General features: G+C 37.1%; 1 protein-coding gene across 5 annotated transcripts in view; it reads left to right on the top strand.

The window, feature by feature from the left end:
- The window catches only part of CDIN1 (CDAN1 interacting nuclease 1), a 232,304-nt gene that overhangs the window by 150,804 nt on the left and 61,735 nt on the right, over nt 1-19,765 (top strand). Inside the window, exon 11 of one of the 5 annotated variants that reach the window (XM_055278630.2) lies at nt 16,752-17,058. The exons of the other annotated variants lie outside the window; for them this stretch is intronic. Within the exon in view, the coding sequence (XP_055134605.1) occupies nt 16,752-16,896 (145 nt within the window). The 3' untranslated portion in view covers nt 16,897-17,058. Of the gene's footprint in view, nt 1-16,751; nt 17,059-19,765 lie in introns of those variants that run through there. 5 annotated transcript variants of the gene reach the window in all.

Genomic DNA, 19,765 nt, shown 5'->3' on the forward strand with positions numbered 1-19,765 from the left:
TACATGATTTGTCTTTATAATTTCAATACAGCTGTTTTAAAAGTAGGCAGAGTAAGAGTGTTCAATCTGTTTTTCAACTGAATTGACCGGTGAATTAACCAAAACAACCTTTAATTTAGAATGTTGGGAATTTACATGACAGTTAAGCTATATATTTTAGTTTGATTTAACATCTCTCCATAAAGATCATTAAAATGGTTCCATCAGTATAAAAGCCTCACTTAAATTATATTTTATTTCAGGTCATATCCCTCACCTCACAAATGTATTAATCTTGGGTTTTCTGTTTTGATTGTTTCAAAACTAAACTTTAGCACTCATTTTTTGAACAATATTTCTTGAGTGCCAAAAATACATATTTTAAGGCAAAAAAAAATACATGATTAACCCTTATTATCAGGCTTGCTCTTCTAATTTTTTTTAATTTTTAGTATTTCCTAAATCACCTGTTTCATAGAAAATGAAGTCTTGTTCATATTTGTTTCCCAAAAGAAAACAAACTCCTGGCAACTCTAAAGCCCAACCCCTTACATTAATTGAGATTTTTGTACTGTAATGTAAGTATCTGAGTTTTTGAGACCCTAAGGCTTTCACCCAACTTAAAGACAATGATGCCAGTGAGCTTCTGTCCAGAGTTAATCAGCTGCAGAATTTGTAAACTGCACATGTGTCAAAGTTGAAAATGTTAGCACTCTAATAGAAGCTTGAAAAGGTTAGATCTGATAAAAGCCATCAGCAGTTAAAGAAAGTGATTTATGGGAATGTAATGACACAAAATGCCTCATTTATCACTCATATATAGATAGGTTAAGGTTCCTGTGTCATAGTTTTAAAAACTTGACCACTTCGAATTGTCAAAATAGGTACTTAATTGCCCTTCATCCTTTTCATTTTGAATTTATTTCGTTTGAAATTGGTAATTTCATCTACGATTACTTTACTGTCATTCACTTCATATGGTTCCATTTAAAGTCATTCATATTTAAGATTTTCAAAAACTGCATCACTGATCTTTTTGAAGTTTTATTAGCTAAAGCTGTTGCAAAGAAAAGATTAAGCCAGTCTTATATATGCTAATTTACACTTTTATGTAACACAAATACCATGGAGATATGTTAAAGTTTCATTTTCTCTTTCCTAACACTTGTAATTTTTATCAGCATTTTATAATCCTCTGAATATTCTATATATCTCTCTTAAAAAGTGTACCACAAGATGTTAAAAGACAGAGCCATCAATTGGTTTACCATCCTAATAACTCAACTTAATATTTAAGCTCCACACAAATTAAATTTAATGAAAACCTGCCTGTCTGGCTAAATGATCCCTAAAAATGGGGGCAAAAGCCAAAGTTAAGAGACATGCCAAATTGTATTTCTTTCCCAGGATCATTAAAAAACAATTCTCAGGCCGGGCGCGGTGGCTCATGCTTGTAATCCCAGCACTTTGGGAGGCCGAGGCGGGCGGATCACGAGGTCAGGAGATCGAGACCACGGTGAAACCCCGTCTCTACTAAAAAATACAAAAAAATTAGCCGGGCGTGGTGGCGGGCGCCTGTAGTCCCAGCTACTCGGAGAGGCTGAGGCAGGAGAATGGCGTGAACCCGGGAGGCGGAGCTTGCAGTGAGCCGAGATTGCGCCACTGCACTCCAGCCTGGGCGACAGGGCGAGACTCCATCTCCAAAAAAAAAAAAAAAAAAAAATTCTCAATTATTATACATTCTAAGGAAGATATTTATAAACTTGGAATTTCTAAAGATTTATTGGCTTATTTGATGCCATTTAGTTTATGCATAAATATCTTAATGCTATTAAATAAAAACTATTTTACAAACTGCAATACGTCAAAGTACTATTGTAAAACACAAAATTTTATGAATGATTATCACAGTTTTAGACTCCTTAATGTGACAGGTAGACTTGCTGAAGGGCTTCATGGAGGTCTTTCAGGACATGAAGTAGGCAGAAGTGTCCCAGGACTTCCTTTGCCCCTCTATAGCCAAAAAATAAATTTGAGAAGTTTGGCAGGTTTCACTTTGTCAGCCCAATGCTGCACTTTCTTCAACAGTGACATTCCAAATTCAATTTAAAAAGAAGTCAGAACAGTTTCTTCAACAAGACAAAGGCATGAAAAAAATTTACAGGGAAAGGGAGGAACTGTACTAGGAAAAAAACTTAAAGAGACATCCTAACCAACTGCAGTTGATCCTGTTTGTTGCACCTTGATTCCATCAGACTACAAAAAAAAATCACATTTTTTAGATAGTCATTGAAAGTTGAATATGAATTATTGTGAATTCTTAACACCTAGAAATTATTAATTTTCTTAGGAATGACAATGCCGTTGTGGCATTATGTATGAAATTGTGTCAAAAAGAAAATGTCCTTTTTTTGAAAAAAAGATGCATACAAAAATATGTAAGGGTAGATCGAGTTGGTGTCTGAGATTTCCTCTAAATATTTCAATAAAATAAATATATAAGTTGATAGGGAAAGAAAGATTTAAAGAGGGATATAGAATCTGGAAGATGGATATCTGAGGTGAGGGATCTCTCTGCTTTGTATACATTGAAACTGTTTGCAAAAAATAAAAAAAGTCAGGGGAATTATCTGAAAGTACCATTTTAAATATAAAATTATAACATCCTATATTTTCTAGTATTTTCTTATCACCAGTGTAAGTTTTTAAGTCATAAGATATAACCTAAACTTTTTTTAATCTCCAGAGTTTATTCAAAAAATCACCTAATTGGCCACTACCAAATCCATTTACAATATTTTAACCCAGTAGCAAACCCAGTATTTTTTAAATAAAGAAAATGGGTAAGAAATTCTGAACATTTATTCAAAATATGACAGAAACTTATTAGCATAGTTCTTTGTGCTCTGAAAAGTGTTTAATTCCTAAATAGTAGCACAAACCATTTTTTTGTTTAAAATGATTGTTGATGTATAATTTCAGCCTTATGTTTCTGGCAAATGAATTAGAGAGTTTATAAATCTTATATTTTAAACTTTGTTTTTTATCACTGTTTACAAAAGCATTTTCTTGAGTTACAGATATAATTTCCCAACTTAAGGAATATTAAACTAAATGTATTTCTAGATGCATCTTTGTTCAGACATTTTATATACATACATACATTTAAATTAAAATCTTGATTTTTTTGTATGATTTAAAAAACCTGCATTTACTTGGCACTTTAAGCACATATGCAGTATTTTCATCTTTAAGCAACAACAAGAAAACCTGAAAATCTGAGACTCTCAGAATATACATTGATTTGGAGAAAATGTGTTCTTAATATGAATTTATCATTTACTCAACTTATATTAAAGGTCAGTTAGCCAAATGTATTTTTTTTCCTTTTTGTGAGTCGTATACATACATTAAGACAATACAAGAAGAACCATTTCAGCTTAACCTTCCAGAGATTAATCATTTTGTTTGAAGGAGTTTTGTTATTTTTTAAATCTGTGATTAGAAAAATTCATATCATATGTGTTTATATAATCATAGGCATCAAAATTGTCTCAATCTATGAATCTTAGCAGTTTGCTCTTGTAACAACTATGAGGAAATGTATTAGAATGCCTTAATTACAGAGCAAGAAAAAGAGAAGGCACAGTCTTTTCGCATATGATCTTTCAATTGTTCAGCAAAGGATAAAGAAGGCATTCAAGCGTGGTTTCAAAAACTGTCAGCAATAAGAAAATGCAAGGTACTTTGTAGGGCCTTAAAGACCTTTCTGGAAAATAGATTTAATTAAAAAGTAAAATAGACTTTCCAAAGAAATCTTAAAAATGTTATAAAACTTCATAGTGTTAATATATTAATAGGGGTATTGTCTTCTTATCCTAGATGAGAAAAAGTCATCCATGAAGCTATTATATTTGATTCATACAACAGTGGAGCTTATAAATATTTTTCTTTAGGTTTGATTTAAGAGTGAGAATTATAATGCATTGAAGTATGTAACAGTGTTAAAAGGCCTACTCTTTTTGATTCACAGATGGTGATTCAATCTCAGCCGTAAAGTAGGAACATCTATAGTAGTCTTCCCCCTCCTAAAAGGAGTCCTTTTACCCAAATTAAAGTTTAAAATGATCAGAAATATCAGTGCATATGCTGTTTGTTTTAATTAACACGTTCACGTACACTTTGTTCATCCTTAGAACAATACTAGTACTCTGTAGTCGGGTATAAGAATTCCAGAGGCACTTTATTCCTCCCCTAGTTACTTTAACTTTTATAAATTTTTTTTTTTTTTAAAAGCTCATTTATTTTCCACTGAGTTCAGTCCTAAAGCTTAATTAACAGTGTATCTCCAAGCTGAATTACAGCAGAGAAGGTTAACCTGACTCTGTGCTAAGTAGCTGTTTATAAATAACCCAAATTTGTTCTTCTAGAGCTTCAGAGCTTACATCGTCACCTCAGCCTGCCTAGCCTGTCTCAGGGTTTGGAGAGCCAGTCTGCTCTCATCCAGGCATACACACATCAGTATTTACCAGCTATTTCCAGACACCAAATATATTCATGTTTAAATTGTCTTTGTTTTAGGACACTTCATTCAAAAACAAATCAATCTCAGAAGGCTGTGTTTTTAAGTAATTACTCTTTCTTGAGAAACTGTTTCTGGGCCAGTGTTGCTATTTTTCCAACGGGTCAATGATCAGTGTATTCACTGTTCAATGTAAATAAATAAATAAAGATTAATTTGGCAGTGTACTTAAAGGCCTTATTAAAATCTCCAGTGTCTAGACTTCCATTTAAAATGACACTGGTGAACAATAGATACATAATACAGGGACTTGTTTCCAGTTTAGCTCACACAGGGATGTAGCCACTAAAAATGTCTGCTCTATATTTCCATTAACTTGAGTTTCTCAGTTTAAATTATTATTCTGCAAAAGATACTGCAAACTACTTTGTTCCTAAATAGTCATTCAGTAGATTGAATAATACTTGAGGATTTGTTGCATTTTGACTGTAGGAAAAATAATGCCTCTGTGTGATAATGAGTATATGATTTGCATGTGTGTTGTATAATTTACAATATACATATGCATTCATCATGTTATTCTTTCAATATGATGAATTATGTCAGTTTATTGCATATGTCTGCATGTACCTCATCTCTTAATTAAAGCATTGATCACTAAAATTACCAGAGATACATAGTTTTAGTGTACTTGTAAAATTTAATGTTGATCTTTGCATAGTAATACACATATTATTTCTAATTGGTAGACTATACTAAGACATTTTAAGTAAGGATTTCCCTATTATCATTCTATCATATCAGTTATTTTAAATATGCTTATCTTAATATATACTTACACTTTTTAACCATTTTAAATCATTTTTATTTGAGATTAATTTCCTAAATCACTAAAATTACCAAAGACATGCATATGTGCATGTATATGCATATTATGTGATCAACTTTAAAATTTAAAAACTATATATAGTCTTATTGTACTTTTAAAATTTAAAGTTGGTCTTTGCATATTCAAACACATTATTTCTAATTGGTAGACTGTAAGACAAGTGAAGATTCTGTATTATGCTTCTATCATATCAAATTTATATATGTGATCGTAATATATACTTGCCACACACTTTAATAATTGTGTTGTTTAATAATTTTTTTCCACTTGGGATTAATTATATTTGAGTCTAATTTCCCAGCACCTAATATTAATTCATTTGCAAGTAGTAAACATTTGCTAATCATGCAGTTCAATCCTTTAAAAGTCCACAGCTACAGAACAGAATTAAAAATTGTGATGCTTAGAGGAAACTATTTGGGAAAAAAGTTACTATCTGGTTATAGGATTTAGCTAGGAGTTTGGTGTTAAGAAGGAGGCACATGTAGCATCCTCCCCCTTAGTTCATTTAACTTTTCTAAGAAAACAATTTTATTTGGTTACTCCTAAACAGTTTCTATAAGTGTCCCCATTATCTACCTTCTTAGCCCAAGACCTTGCTCCAAGGCTTCTCTGAGAAGGTAGAGAACTCCCACATATAACTTCTTTAAACCACCCCCATTTCTCTCTCTGTTTTTGCTTATTCTCTCCACTTGTCTCAAATGAAGGTGGCTTCTTATTACACTTCTTCCTTTCCTCAGTTTTCCCTCTTCCCTTGAATTGCATGGTTTGCCCTGTGCTTTGAAAATCTCCCTTGATTTACACCCTACAGCTACTGACTTACTCCCCTCTTCCCATTGTTGTCCAGTATCTTGATATTCTTTCATGCTGGTGGCCTCTACTCCCCAACCCACTTAATGGAAGAACTTGACATTCTCCCATGTTTGTTTCAAAGCCACATAGGCATGTGTCTATGAGATGCTGCTTTGATAATGAGTTGGTTATACTCCTGCATCCTACTCAATTGCATAAACATTCTCTAATTCCTAATGGAAAGGCTGAAGAACCTTAAGCCTACTCACCTGGATCTGCTGTTGATGAGTGCCTGGGATGCTGAGTTATTTCAGGGCTCTCTGCTGTTAATGTTCTAGCAGTATTACCCATCCAGCTCTCTTTAAAATCTTGGTAAATAATGGCTGTCCATTGCCTGCAGAGGAAAGTCAGGCCTCTTGTCTTGAAGTACATTTAAGGTCTTCCACAGTCTGACCTCCTCCTTTCCAGCCATATCCCAAGATGTTACTCCATACACTTCCCTACTTCTAGCCTAACAAATATGCCTCACACCCTTTTTAATCATTTAAAAATGCTTCACACTGGCCGGGCAGAGTGACCCATGTCTGTAATTCCAGCACTTTGGGAGGCCGAGGCGATCGGATCACCTGTGGTCAGGAGTTCAAGACCAGCCTGGCCAACATGGTGAAACCCCATCTCTACTAAAAATACAAAAATTAGCCAGGCGTGGTGGCACATGCCTGTAATCCCAGCTACTTGGGAGGCTGAGGCAGAAGAATTGCTTGAACCTAGGAGGCAGAGGTTGCAATGAGCTGAGATTGCACCACTGCACTCCAGCCTAGGCAACAGAGTGAGACCCGGTCTCAAAAAAAAAAATGCTTCACACTGCCCTTTTGCATGCCTTTGCTCTTGCAACTTCCAATGCCTGGATCGTTCCTATTTTTGCCTTTTATATCTGACCTCCCCTTCTGCTAAATTATTCAAATAAAGTGATTCATCTAGAATCTAGACTATAGCTAATAAATATTGCATTTGAGGCTAAAGTTATGTTAGGAGCATTTGGAAAATATTAAGTAATCTGCATGTTGCCAGAGTGCGCCACCATAATGTGAAATGATAAAGAAATAGACCAGGAGGTTTCATTTGTGTGTGCTATTGCTGTGACAGGGACTACATGGAGTACTACCTCAAGAATTATGAGGCTTTTGTGGACGGCTGACTTCTGCTAGCTCCCTTTTCTCTGTCTCTCATATCCTGTCTTACTAGTAGTCTGGATCAATTAGTTACTATCCAGCTAGTTACTATCCAGTTAATGACTCTTCATCCTTATTAGACAGTTATGGGATCAGATCACTCTACCGGCTGTTGGGCAACCTTCGGCTGCTTATGAGTCAGAGGACAATCACTTAATCATTTGGTTGTATCCCAAGAATGTAAAGTAATTTAACCCAAATAAGAATACTCATATACCGGGAAATTCCTGGAGCTGCTTTTTGTTTAGAAAAAACATCGGGGTGTGGGAGTTACACAGGGTGTCCTAGATTGTCACATAAACTCATACTTATTAATAAAGATAATATTGTTCAAGACTATGTTTATGACCAAAATCACCGGGTCAGAACTCACCTTTACTTGACCTGTCCACAACATTTGACAAAGCTTACTGATGACTCCTTGAAACTTGGCTTGGTTTATAGAGTACCACACCTTTTGGTTTTCTCCCAATCTTAGTAGCCATTCCTTCTCAATCTGCATTCACGCTTCCTTCCCTTCTAACTGTTCTCTTTATGTTGGAGTGTCCCAGAGCTCAACATTTCATCCTCTTCTCTATTTTTTTGCTTGGTGATTTCATCTGCTTTTGTACCATCTGCGTGCTAATACTTCCCAAAGCTATGGGTCTATACTGAACCTCTCCCTGAACTTCAGGACCCATATATCGAGCTGCCCATTCAACACCTCTGCTTGAATATATGGCAGATACCTCAAATTCAGCGTAGCCGTATCTGAATTCCAGATGTCCTTAAATGTTTTTCCCATCTCAGTTTTGACAATTCCATCTTTCCATTTGCTTAGATGAACTACCTTGGAATCATTCTTGTTTCTCTGCCTCATATGCCGCTTCTTGCAGTGGTTCCCTACGACCCAGAGTAAGAGCCAAAATCAGCCTTCGTGGCCCTAGATCGTTCTGCCCCAGTTATTGTTCTGGCCTCATCTCCTACCACACACTCCCCACTTACCCGCTCTGCAACAGCCATTCTGGCCTCTTTGCTCTTCCTCAAACTTGTCAAGTACATTGTTGCCCCAGGCCTTTTGTGCTGACTCCCTGTTACATGAAGCACTGTCCTCAGGTACATACGTAGCTCACTATCCAAAGTCAGACACATCACCACCTTCTCAGACCTAATCTGACCCTCCCTAACAGCCTACAGCTTTCTTTTTTGTTTCATGTTTCTCCATAATCCTTACCTTCTAACATGATCTGTAATATCCCTCCATTTTGTTTGCCCCACTAGAATAAAAGTTTCACAAGGACAGGGATTTTTGTCTCTTTTGTTTACCCCTGTTATCATTAGGATTAAAATAATAAGAGCCTATTATCTGCCAGGCACTGAATGGCTTATTTTGAATAGGCATAATGTATTTTTAAAATGTAAATATCATGTACCAATGTTAATAGCACAAACGGCTAATGTTACAACATTTAATGTTCCCAAAGTTTCTGAGACTTGGAAGGAATGTTACAAATCTAATATATATGCCATGGAAAATAAACAATCATCAGTCTTTGAGTTTTGCAGTTTGAAGAAAACAAGGCTGGGTGCAATGGCTTATGCCTATAATCCCAACACTTTGGGAGGCCAAGGTGGGAAGTTGAATTGCGGCCAGGAGTTTGAGACCAGCTGGGCAACATACCAAGATCCTGTTTCAACAACAAAAAAACAAGAACAAATTTAAAAAGCCAGACATAGTAGCATGTACCTGTAGTTCCAGCTAGTTGGGAGGCTGAGGTGGAAAAATCCCTTAAGCCCAGGTGTTTGAGCATACAGTGAACGGTGATGGTAACCCTGTACTGAAGCCTAGGCGATAGACTGAAACCCTGTCTCTAAGTGCAAAACAAAACAAAACAAAACAAACAAACAAAAGACAGGCTGTCCCCTCTCTCCCTTGCTTTGGTTTTACTGGGAAGCCCACTGCAATTTCTGAGAGAAATAATATCAACTTAAAGAAAAATTACTGGTATTGTTTTATATGTTATCAGTATGTTTGGAGATGGTGTTACAATATACTTATAAAGCCATTTACAGGAAATGCACACTGTGACATGTGTTTTAACCATTACTGGCAAGTATCAAACTTCAAAATTAATTATGCAAATATTCCAAATGTTAGCAAGTTTAAAGTAAAGCATGAGATGATGTCTTGGATCCAACTGAAAATAAGTATGTATTCTCCTATTATTACCATTTTGATTACTGAAAATTATACTAAAATCATGTTATTGAATTTAGAAGATCCATAATGTTGGCCATCTCTGCACATATCACATCCAAAAAAATTGAAAAATTAGTATTCTGAATGAAATATACAAAGTTTTCTTTTTTTAAACTCTGATTGAATATGTATCTAGAATGTCATATTTACTACAGGAATCCACATTACTTAGCAAAAACAACAAATTTATTTTGTACTGGGAAAGGGCTTGCCCGCAAGTTTCACTGAATATGGTTTGTTGAAAATGCTCTGCAAACAAAAGTTGGGTGGTCGAATAATTTTGGAAAATGTTGCCTGCTACATTAGAATATTAAAGGCTCTGAGAAATTCTGTGTCAAGGAAACATGTTTATCATTGTTTAACCCTACATTTCTTAAACTTATTTGATGAAGGACCTCTTTTTTGCATCTAATACCTGTGTCCCCTTTGGAATGCCCTCTTGGACTCTCTTGTGTGGATGATAATCAAATCTCTGGTGGGATATGAGTGAGGTAGATGTGGGGCATGGGGAGTACCACTTTTAAGCTACGTAAGAGGAGATAGTAAATATACTTGGGCATCCTAACTAATCGTACCTGTCATAACTGAAAAGCCCAAATGACAATCACCTTAGATCCGAGATTATGCAGGGACCAGACAGACAGCAGAAAGGACTGGAAACTGTGGTAATACTGAGAGATGGTAGTACTTCTACGTGAAACAGCCCTACTCAGCTCAGCTCATGTGGCTATGGAGATATAATGGGCCCACTATGGCCAAATCTCCTAATTCTTCAAGTCATGCTGAATATCAAAATTTTTATGGGCCGGGTGCGCTGGCTCACTCCTGTAATCCCAGCACTTTGGGAGGCCGAGGTGGGCAGATCACCTGAGGTCAGGAGTTCGAGACCAGCCTGACCAACACGGAGAAACCCCATCTCCCGTAAAAATACAAAAATCAGCCAGGCGTGGTGGTGCATGCCTGTAATCCTGGTTACTCTGGAGGCTGAGGCAGGAGAATCGCTTGAACCCAGGAGGTGGAGGTTGCGGTGAGCTGAGATCGCACCATTGCTCTCCAGCCTGGGCAACAAGAGCGAGACTCCATCTCAAAAAAAAAAAAAAAAAAAAAAAAAAAAGTTATATTTGCTCTCCTGAATTTCAAATTTTTTTTTTATTTTTATTTATTTTGAGACAAGGTCTCACTCTCTCGCCCAGGCTAAAGTGCAGTGGCACGATCATGGCTCACTGCAGCCTCTAGCTCCTGGGCTCAAGCAATTTTCCTACCTCAACATCCGAACTAGCTAAGAATATAGGTGTGAACCACCACGCCCAGCTCTTTTAAAGAATTTACTGTGATGGCCTGGGCTATCTCCTACACTTTAAATAGTGACAATTAATTCTGTAGGTTCAGGGCACTGAAAGAAAATATATCCCAGAACTACCCTGACGCATGACCTCTGCTTTATGAGGAATTGGTACAGCAGCATAAAAAAGAGAGGCATATGGGGTAACCAGTGCACTCCTGCCAAATAATCAAACCCTGGTAGAAACAACACAACTTTACTTTCCATATTTTCTAGACTGGAGTATTTCCAACTAGTTGTAAGTGTTTAAGTCTGAAAAACTTCAAAGACCAGTTGACATCATTGTCTTCATCAAATAATTATAATGACAATTTAATATTTGAAAAGCTTTTTTTTTTTTTTTAATTTACAAAGTACTAGCATTGAAAAATAAAATGATGCTCTAGGGGTCCTAGTTTCCTAGGGCTGTCATAACAGAATACCACACAGACTGGGTGGCTTACAGGATGGAAATTTATTTTCTCACAGTTCTGGAGGCTAGAAGGCTGACATCAAAGTGTCGGCAGGGCTGGTTCTTTCTGAGTGTCATGAGGAGAGGATTTGTCCTTAGCTTGTAGAAGGGCTTCTTCTTCCTGTGTCTTCACATCGTCTTTCCTCTGTAATATCTGTGTCCAAGTCTCCTCTTCTTGTAAGGACATCAGTCATCCAATTAGGGACACCCTAATGACCTCATTGTAACTTAATTTCCTCTGTAAAGACCCTGTCCCCAAATACAGTCACATTTTGAAGTGCTGGAATTTAGGGCTTCAACATACAAAGTTTTTGGGAGGTACATAACACTAGGAAAGAACTTTGTGGAGTAAAATGAGGGCTGTCTCCGTGGTTTGGGTTTTGGTTTTTTGGTTTATTTAAATATTAAAAATTAGATTCAAAATCTTAACCATAATATTTTATCCATAAGCCAGGAAAAGTTCCTTTGTGAACTGAAAATAAAAGAGTAGATGAAACCAATTATCCAAATAAAAGAGTAGATGGAACCAAATGTCCAAGTGTCCAGGGACCTACAAAAACTAGTGTGCATATGTGAGATACTAGGAAAGGAAGGATTGAAATTACAGGTCATTCATTTGGACCACCTTCAAAGACCCAACTAGACAAGAGCAGCTGGAAGCCAATTTATATCTATAAATACATAAAATAGAGTATAAATGGAATAATATGCAAAATGAGATATGAACCCTTACTGTTAACATTGACATGTTCTAATGCATAAAAGTTCTTAGTAGTCTAAGCCTATGCAAAACAATTTCTTTGTTTTGCTTTTGTTTTCTCTTTAGTGTTTGTTCGTTAATACACAGGAAAACAACAAATCAGTACATTAAGTTTTGATGGCCAACAAAGAAGGCAAAAATCAAACAGAATCTCAAATTCAACATTGATTATGTAAAATAAGCTTTTTCAAGTCACCTTTATTTTGTGAACTGCTTTCTCACAATTTTCTTTATACCATCATAGATTTCTGAGACCCCAGTGTGCTTGAGTTGAGACCTCCTTCTGAAGTCTTCCTGTTGTTGGTTTGCCTGTGTAGAATAAGTATTTCCAAATGCAGGCCAGTTTTCTTTCAAAACTGCAGCAGATTGCTGAAGTTCACTCATTCACACATTCATTCATTTATTCATTAAACTGGTACCTTGTGCAGGGTACAGGCGTAGGCAGTAAAGATAAAAGATAAGCATGGCCTCAAGCCTCAGTAAGCTCATGGTCTTGTAAAATAAACAAAAATGTAAACAAGGAATTTTAGGATGTTAAGTCAGTAGCGACTAGCTTGGGTCCTCAGAATGGAAATAGTCATTCAAGCCAGAGGGAATGGGAAGACCCATGAGTTGAGTCATAAGAAAAGCACAAAGGTTTCCTAGGTAACCTGTTAAAAGGCAGACCAAATTACCTAGCATGAAAGTGGAGAAGTTTGAAAATAGATAGTATATTAAAGAAATGGTAAGTAGTTTGGTATTTCTGAAGCATCAGCTGTGTGTCAGGATAGAGAAGATGATATTGGAGAAGTAAGACGAGCCAGGTCATTTGGGGGGAAAATCACTTCGGCAGTGGGGAGCCTTTGAAATAATTAGGGAAGTAGCATGATCATATTTTTATTTAGAAAGACTGTATGAGCAGCAATATGGGGAATAGATTGGAAAGGAAAGTCACTGAGAGTCAAATTTATTTAAGAAATAAGCAGTAGATAATCTTAGCAAAGTCATAGAGCACGGTGCTTAGCCTAAACATAACCTGCTACCTGTACTAAAACACACAAATATATTCCGTGTTCTGCAACATCTCTTTTCAGTATCAAGTCCCAAAAGTGCCGTGTCCTCTTTTAATCTAATCAAATGCAACAACCAGAACTAATCCTAGCATCAGTGGATGCTGCAGTCAGGGTCCCTGCAACTTCTGATGCTTGAAACCCAGGTATGGAGTGAGTATTATGTATACCCTCAGTGTTCCAAGGTGTAAAGAGAAACCATGAGGCAGGCCAGGTGCAGTGGCTCACACCTGTAATTCCAGCACTTTGGGAGGCTGAGGCAGGAGGGATGCTTGAGCCCAGGAGTTTGAGACCAGCCTAGGCAACATAGTGAGACCCCATCTCTACAAATTATAATATTAACTGAGCATGGTGATATGCGCCTGTGGTCCTGGCTACTTGGGAGGCTGAGGTGGGAGGATTGCATGAGCCCTGGAGGTCGAGCCTGCAGTAAATCATGATCATGCCACCGCACTCCAGCCTGGGCAACAGAGGGAGACCCTATCTGCAACAAAATAAAACCAAAAAAACACGAGGCCTTCTATAAACCCATTGACTTAAGCGTTTTATTCTTCATTCTAAAGACATTTTTTGTCTTTTTTTTTTTTTTCATAAAAAGTCTCTGAAAATTTTGGTTTTCTATTTCCCTGAAATTTACTAGACCTTCATGAAATCCATCACCAGATGATGGACTTTGCAAACATTTTTTTCTGTCCTTCCATTTTTGTACAGAGGAATTCTGCAATGAGGGGACATAGCAAAAGCCCACTTTCCTTGCAGGCTCTTCAGAGCAACATCTGCTTCAGTGGAGACAGCAACAGACTACTGAGTACTTCCCCCAGGCCTCTGGTCCACACCCACAGCCCTGTTATCCTGGTTTCTCCATAGGGGAGCAAATGTCAACCAGCCACATTAGCATCTTTTTTATGTTCATTAAGAAGCCAGAGGATTATTGGTTCTGAATATCTTTCTAGCTGCATCCTGGGATCTAGGTCTCCCTCGGGGTGGTCTGATTGCCCTTTCCAGTGTACCAAATTCACATAAACTCCTTGAGAGCAAGGGTAATATCTTCACTCATTAAGTTGGTACCTCTTGAGCACCTACTATGTTCACCATTCTGGGAACCAGGAATGCAGAAATGAACAAGACAGATGTGGGCCCTATCCTTAGGAATCTCATACTGTGATGAGCAAGACAGAAAATAAACAAGTAAATGAATGAATACATTTTTTTCAAATCATGATAACGTGATCAGGTAAGGTTTTTCCAACCACCTGTGATAAAATAAATCTCCATAAATGTTTGAGTTGAATCTCATTTCACCAAATTGAATCGGACCCCCTCTGCACATCAAACTGAGATGGTAACTTTGAAAATGGCCTTCAACTATACTGCAGTTTCATATACAGCTCTAATTAGCCCATGTGTAATTTGAGACATTGAATGTTTTGGCTATAGGACATCTCTGTGGCAAGAAGTTTTTCTGATATATAGCCATTGACCTGAGTACTGCCATGTCTAGCTTTCTACATCCCAGAAGCAGCTGAGTACCTGTAATATCATTATTTGCAACCACTTTTGTATATATCCATAAGCCAGGAAGCAGAAAGGGTGAATAAGTGGTGATGTTCTTTTTGTCTGTATCCTTGAGAGTATATGTATGAGCAGATTATGATAAATGCATCTTAATGGAAACCCAGCCAGGGTTATACATACAGTTTAAACATCAGAGGTTTCTGATAGATTATAATAAAACTAAAGGGAAAAAAATTGCACTTTTCCAAGCATTTGTAGAGCTGTGATTCATTTTTACCATTAAAATATTTATATTAAGTTAAACACTTCATTTGTTATCAGCCCAGGACCCTATAAAAGATAAGTAAATTTGTCATTATTTTCCATTAAATTTCCACTCTGTGATAAGTACTGAACTTTTAAAGACATGATGCTGGCCAGAATGAACTTATTATATATATTTTTAAATTAACCATTTGTTCAACTTTGGTATATATTACATTCTGAGCAATCTAATTCTGGCCTCATTATTATTTTAAACAACTATTACTTTCCAAAAATATGGATGGTTCACTGTAGAGAGCTCTAAATGACAAGTCTGTTGAACTTTCAAAACAACTGTTAACTAGTTTTCTTCCTCATCTGTAATATTATTCTATTATTGATATTGATTTTATGCATCTGTCAATAAATATGAATATATTACTTTTAGATACTCTTAGGGTATAAGCATAGAATTGATTCATATCAGTTAAAATAACTCATTTAAGAATATTACTTATGAGGCCGGGTGCAGTGGCTCACGCCTGTAATCTCAGCACTTTGGGAGGCCAAGGCGAGTGAATCACCTGAAGTCAGGAGTTCAAAACCAGCCTGGCCAACATGGTGAAACCCTGTCTCTACTAAAAATACAAAAATTAGCCAGGCGTGGGGGTGGATGCCTGTAATCCCAGCTTCTTGGGAGGCTGAGGGAGGAGAATCGCTTGAACCCAGGAGGTAGAGGTTGCAATGAGCCGAGAGCACGCCATTGCACTCCAGCCTGGGCGACAGAGTGAGACTCCATCTCCAAAAAGAAAAGAATACTACTTATGAAAAATTGTTCAAATCATAGGACACAGAAATATATACAAAAAACAGTTTTTAGTACAATTAGAGCAAAAGGAACAGGATCCAGGTAATGAAAAGCTTTGTGTGACACCACAGACTTCAGTGTCTCTGGGGCAGCGCTGATCGTTTTGTTGAGCAAATTGCTAACACAATTCATTTGATATGTGGCAGTATTATTAAGCTACCATGTAGAAGACCAATTAGAGGTGTTTGGTTTGTGGGGCTCTTTGTTTTTGGAAGTTTGTTTTGTTTGTCTGTATTGGGGAGTGGAAATAGTAGAGAGACTGGGGAGAGAAGGCCAGGTGGGAAGTTATTGCTGAAATACAAGTGCAAAATAGAAAAGGAACAAAAATAGATACATGGACATGGAGAAAACATATATGGGATATTAAGGACATGTATTGTCCTCTTCTGTTAAATTTAGGTTGGGAAGAAAGGTATTTATGATAGGAGTAGTTACATTCCTTATATTCAGTACCATTTAAATCATTTGCATTGTTTAGTGTCCAACTTATTTGCACCAGGACTTGAACTGAGTGCTTCTGAGTTCTGGTGTGCTATGTTCTTTGTTTTAATGCTTCATCTATTTCAAAAACAAAAACAAAACCGTTACCTGCATATCATACATGTATATGCATATCATATATAAATATATGGTTACACACACACACTGCTACTTTATGAGTAAAAGAAAACAAGGTATCATTAAAAGTTGGAAATGTGTCTTTTTTTTTTTTTTGAGACAGGGTCTCACTCTGTTGCCCAGGACCATGGCTCACTGCAGCATTCTCGTCCCCCCTTCCAGGCTCAAGTGACCCTCCCACCTCAGTCTCCCAAGTAGCTGGGACTGCAGGTGCATGCCACCATGCCCAGCTAATTGTTCTATTTTTTGTAGAGATGGGATCTCACAATGTTCCTCAGGCTGGTGTGGAACTCCTGAGCTCAGAGATTCTTCTGCCTCAGCCTCCCAAACTGCTGGAATGACAGGGGTGAGGAAACATTTTCTACCAGGAATCTTTCTGAAATGTGTTTGTAAATAACAAAAACATTTTCAAATTGTTGGAAATTTCTTAGCAGTTAGTGCATTAAAAAAAAAAAAAGCTTCAACCAGCATGTGTCTCCTCATCTTAAACAATGAGTAGCAATGTTTGGAAAATGTTTGTTATATTATCTCTCTAAATAAAAGTTGGTAGTTCCCATCACACTTGTAACAAACATTTCTGGGTGACAAAATAATTTGCCTTTCAGGTCATTCCCAAGTACATTTATTTTTAAAGCATTTATGTGCAGTTTCAAGGGCTCCCAAAAAAGAGGCGGCTGTTGCACGGCTTCAGTTGGCCTAGAGTTTTCATTTATTCCATGCTCTTTTTTATAAGTAAACTTTTCTCAAAGTTGTGTTTCTCTTCTTAACTTTCATTCATAAAGGTAAGTGTCTTATTTCCTTGAAAAGCTTTATAAGCACATTCATTAGAATTAAGCAGAAATTTTCATTAAAATAATCACAGACTTACAGTCTTCTTAGAGCTGGCCAAGGTCTCTCTTAGATAAAATCTAATTTCTTGAGTGAAGAAACCGAGGCCCAGGGAGATTTAAGTCACTCAGTGTTGAACACTAATCAGTGGGTTGACTAACATCTTTAAAAACAGAAATGAATTAACATTTATGGTAGGAATTGTTTTAATTTCACAAGCACTTAGTATTATATAACTGCTATCTACCACTTTGACATAGAGAACTCTTTGAATACCAAAACATTTTTCCTAATAATTAGTGGCAGCCAATAATATTATCAGACCTTGAGCCAACCACATGCTGACCTAATAATACAAGACCTGAGGATTTTTCACACTGAGTCTTGTTCCCTTGCTGCTACATAACACTACACTGTGCGTAGGATTTTAAAAATTTAACCATGAAGGGAAATAGTCTAGAAGTTATTTAATCATTAGTTACACCCCAAGAAGCAATACAGCTGAGTAGAAAGGGCACAGGTCTGGGGGAGTGGCAGTGGGAAATAACTTTGGTTCTCATTTGGTCTCATTTGTATGACCTGGGGCAAATCTCTCAGTTTCTCTCTGTTTTTTTACTCATCTATAAAATGGGCACAATTTGGATTCTTATAAGGATTGAGTGAGCTTAGATATACATAGTGCCTGGCACATAATACACATTTGACAACAGGTAACTAGAAGTACTTGATGGAAAGTATCTATAAGTAAACCAGTGCGTGCCAAGTTAAGGTAAATAGATACGGGATGAGATATTTTGCAGTCATTGCTGGGTCTTAGTTTGTGACTTTGTTATAATTCTGTGCTGTGGCACAGATGCCATAGCCAGATATCTCACTTTTCAGTGTGACACTGCTAAGAATCCGAACACTTCTGCAGGACAGAAACCAGTGCACTGACGAACTGTCTCCTTGCCCAACAAAGTTTGCCTCCAGCAGATGCCTTTTTATTTTCCTTTTTTTTTCCTCTCTCACAACAGCTGGTTCCCTGTTTTTGGAACCACATAGTGAATTAAGGTTAGTAATTTCACTTTCCAAGATCTCAGATGCTTGAGAAGTTAGCACATATTTTTTCCATTTTAGATTTAGGTACCAAAAAAGTAAAAACAAAACAAACAAACAAAACGTGCAGCCATCAACTGGGGGGTACATTCACCACTTGGGATTATTTCAAAGCAAAAGTACATTTACTAGATCCATGTGACTTCTGATTTGAGGGTCAGTTTTTTAAAAACATCACCAACCACAGACTTGTAAAGTTTGCAGAAACTGCCGACAGACCCAAAATGCTAAAGGTTGTAATCTCTTGAAAGGAGTTGGTTGATTTTCCTGTTGCCCCTCCTATCAACTTTAACCTCCAACCTTCTCCGGCATGTATCACTACAAATAAAACTGCTGAGGTTTGACAAGAGGATATAAAGTCAGTAGGCCATCGCACAGAGACGGCCACGTGATTTTCTTCAACCTGAAATGAATGCTCTTTAAGTCGGGCTTTTCAATAGGAAGTCATAAACACTCACTCGTATTGCTTTAAGTTTTAATAATTACTGTTCCAAAAAACCCCAGAAATATACATATTAAATGATGTTTGACAACTGGAATTTAGTGGTTTTGTTATTGGTTGTCTTAGACCATTAACTTGGATTTCTGTTCTTAATTTTAATGTATACGATTTCAAGCAAGCAGCATATGATACTGATATAAACATGGCATTTGTATACTGCATTATAAATGAATTTTTAGCTTGTGATTAAGACAAACCAGATGACCTAAAGCAAACAATGTGTTTGTATTGCACTGGTGACTTAAAAATAATGCCCTGCCCTGGATTCACCTGCAGTGCCTTTTGTCCTTTAGGGAACTGGAGGCATGTGGCTCATGTGGCATTTAAGCTCACCAAGGTTTCTGAAGTTTCATTATTTATATAGATTTCTCAAATAATTCCACTGTCTGTGGAAATTATTCATCCTACACTAGATAAATGCTGTCTTATGAAGTCTGTGGCACGATTCAGTCTGAACTCAGCTGGCTGTCTGTTGCTAGATCGGATCTGAACATTAGGAATGGGATGCTGTTGCATCAATAATTGAACAGTGGTTCTTCTTTTAAAAAGCAAAAACAAAAAAGTACATCTGTGTTTTTGTCAAGGCCAGCTTATTAGCTCCCAAACAACCATAGAGAGGTGGCCTACCTGTCCAAGTGTTCTTTTTTCACGCTGATTTTCTCCTATCTATGTTATTTTCACCAGGCCATTGAGTGAAGGGAGGACACAGGTTCTGAAGGAGCAGTGAGTCTGAGAAGTAAAGGGCATTGGTGCTGGAGGTGGGAGACAGGGCACCGACCAGGTCCCCCGACCTTTTGGCCACCTCAGCAGAATCCTGCCTTTTAGCAGAGCCAGGATA

This window comes from Symphalangus syndactylus, chromosome 5 (assembly GCF_028878055.3).
Source record: "Symphalangus syndactylus isolate Jambi chromosome 5, NHGRI_mSymSyn1-v2.1_pri, whole genome shotgun sequence".
Classification (NCBI taxonomy): Eukaryota; Metazoa; Chordata; class Mammalia; order Primates; family Hylobatidae; genus Symphalangus; species Symphalangus syndactylus.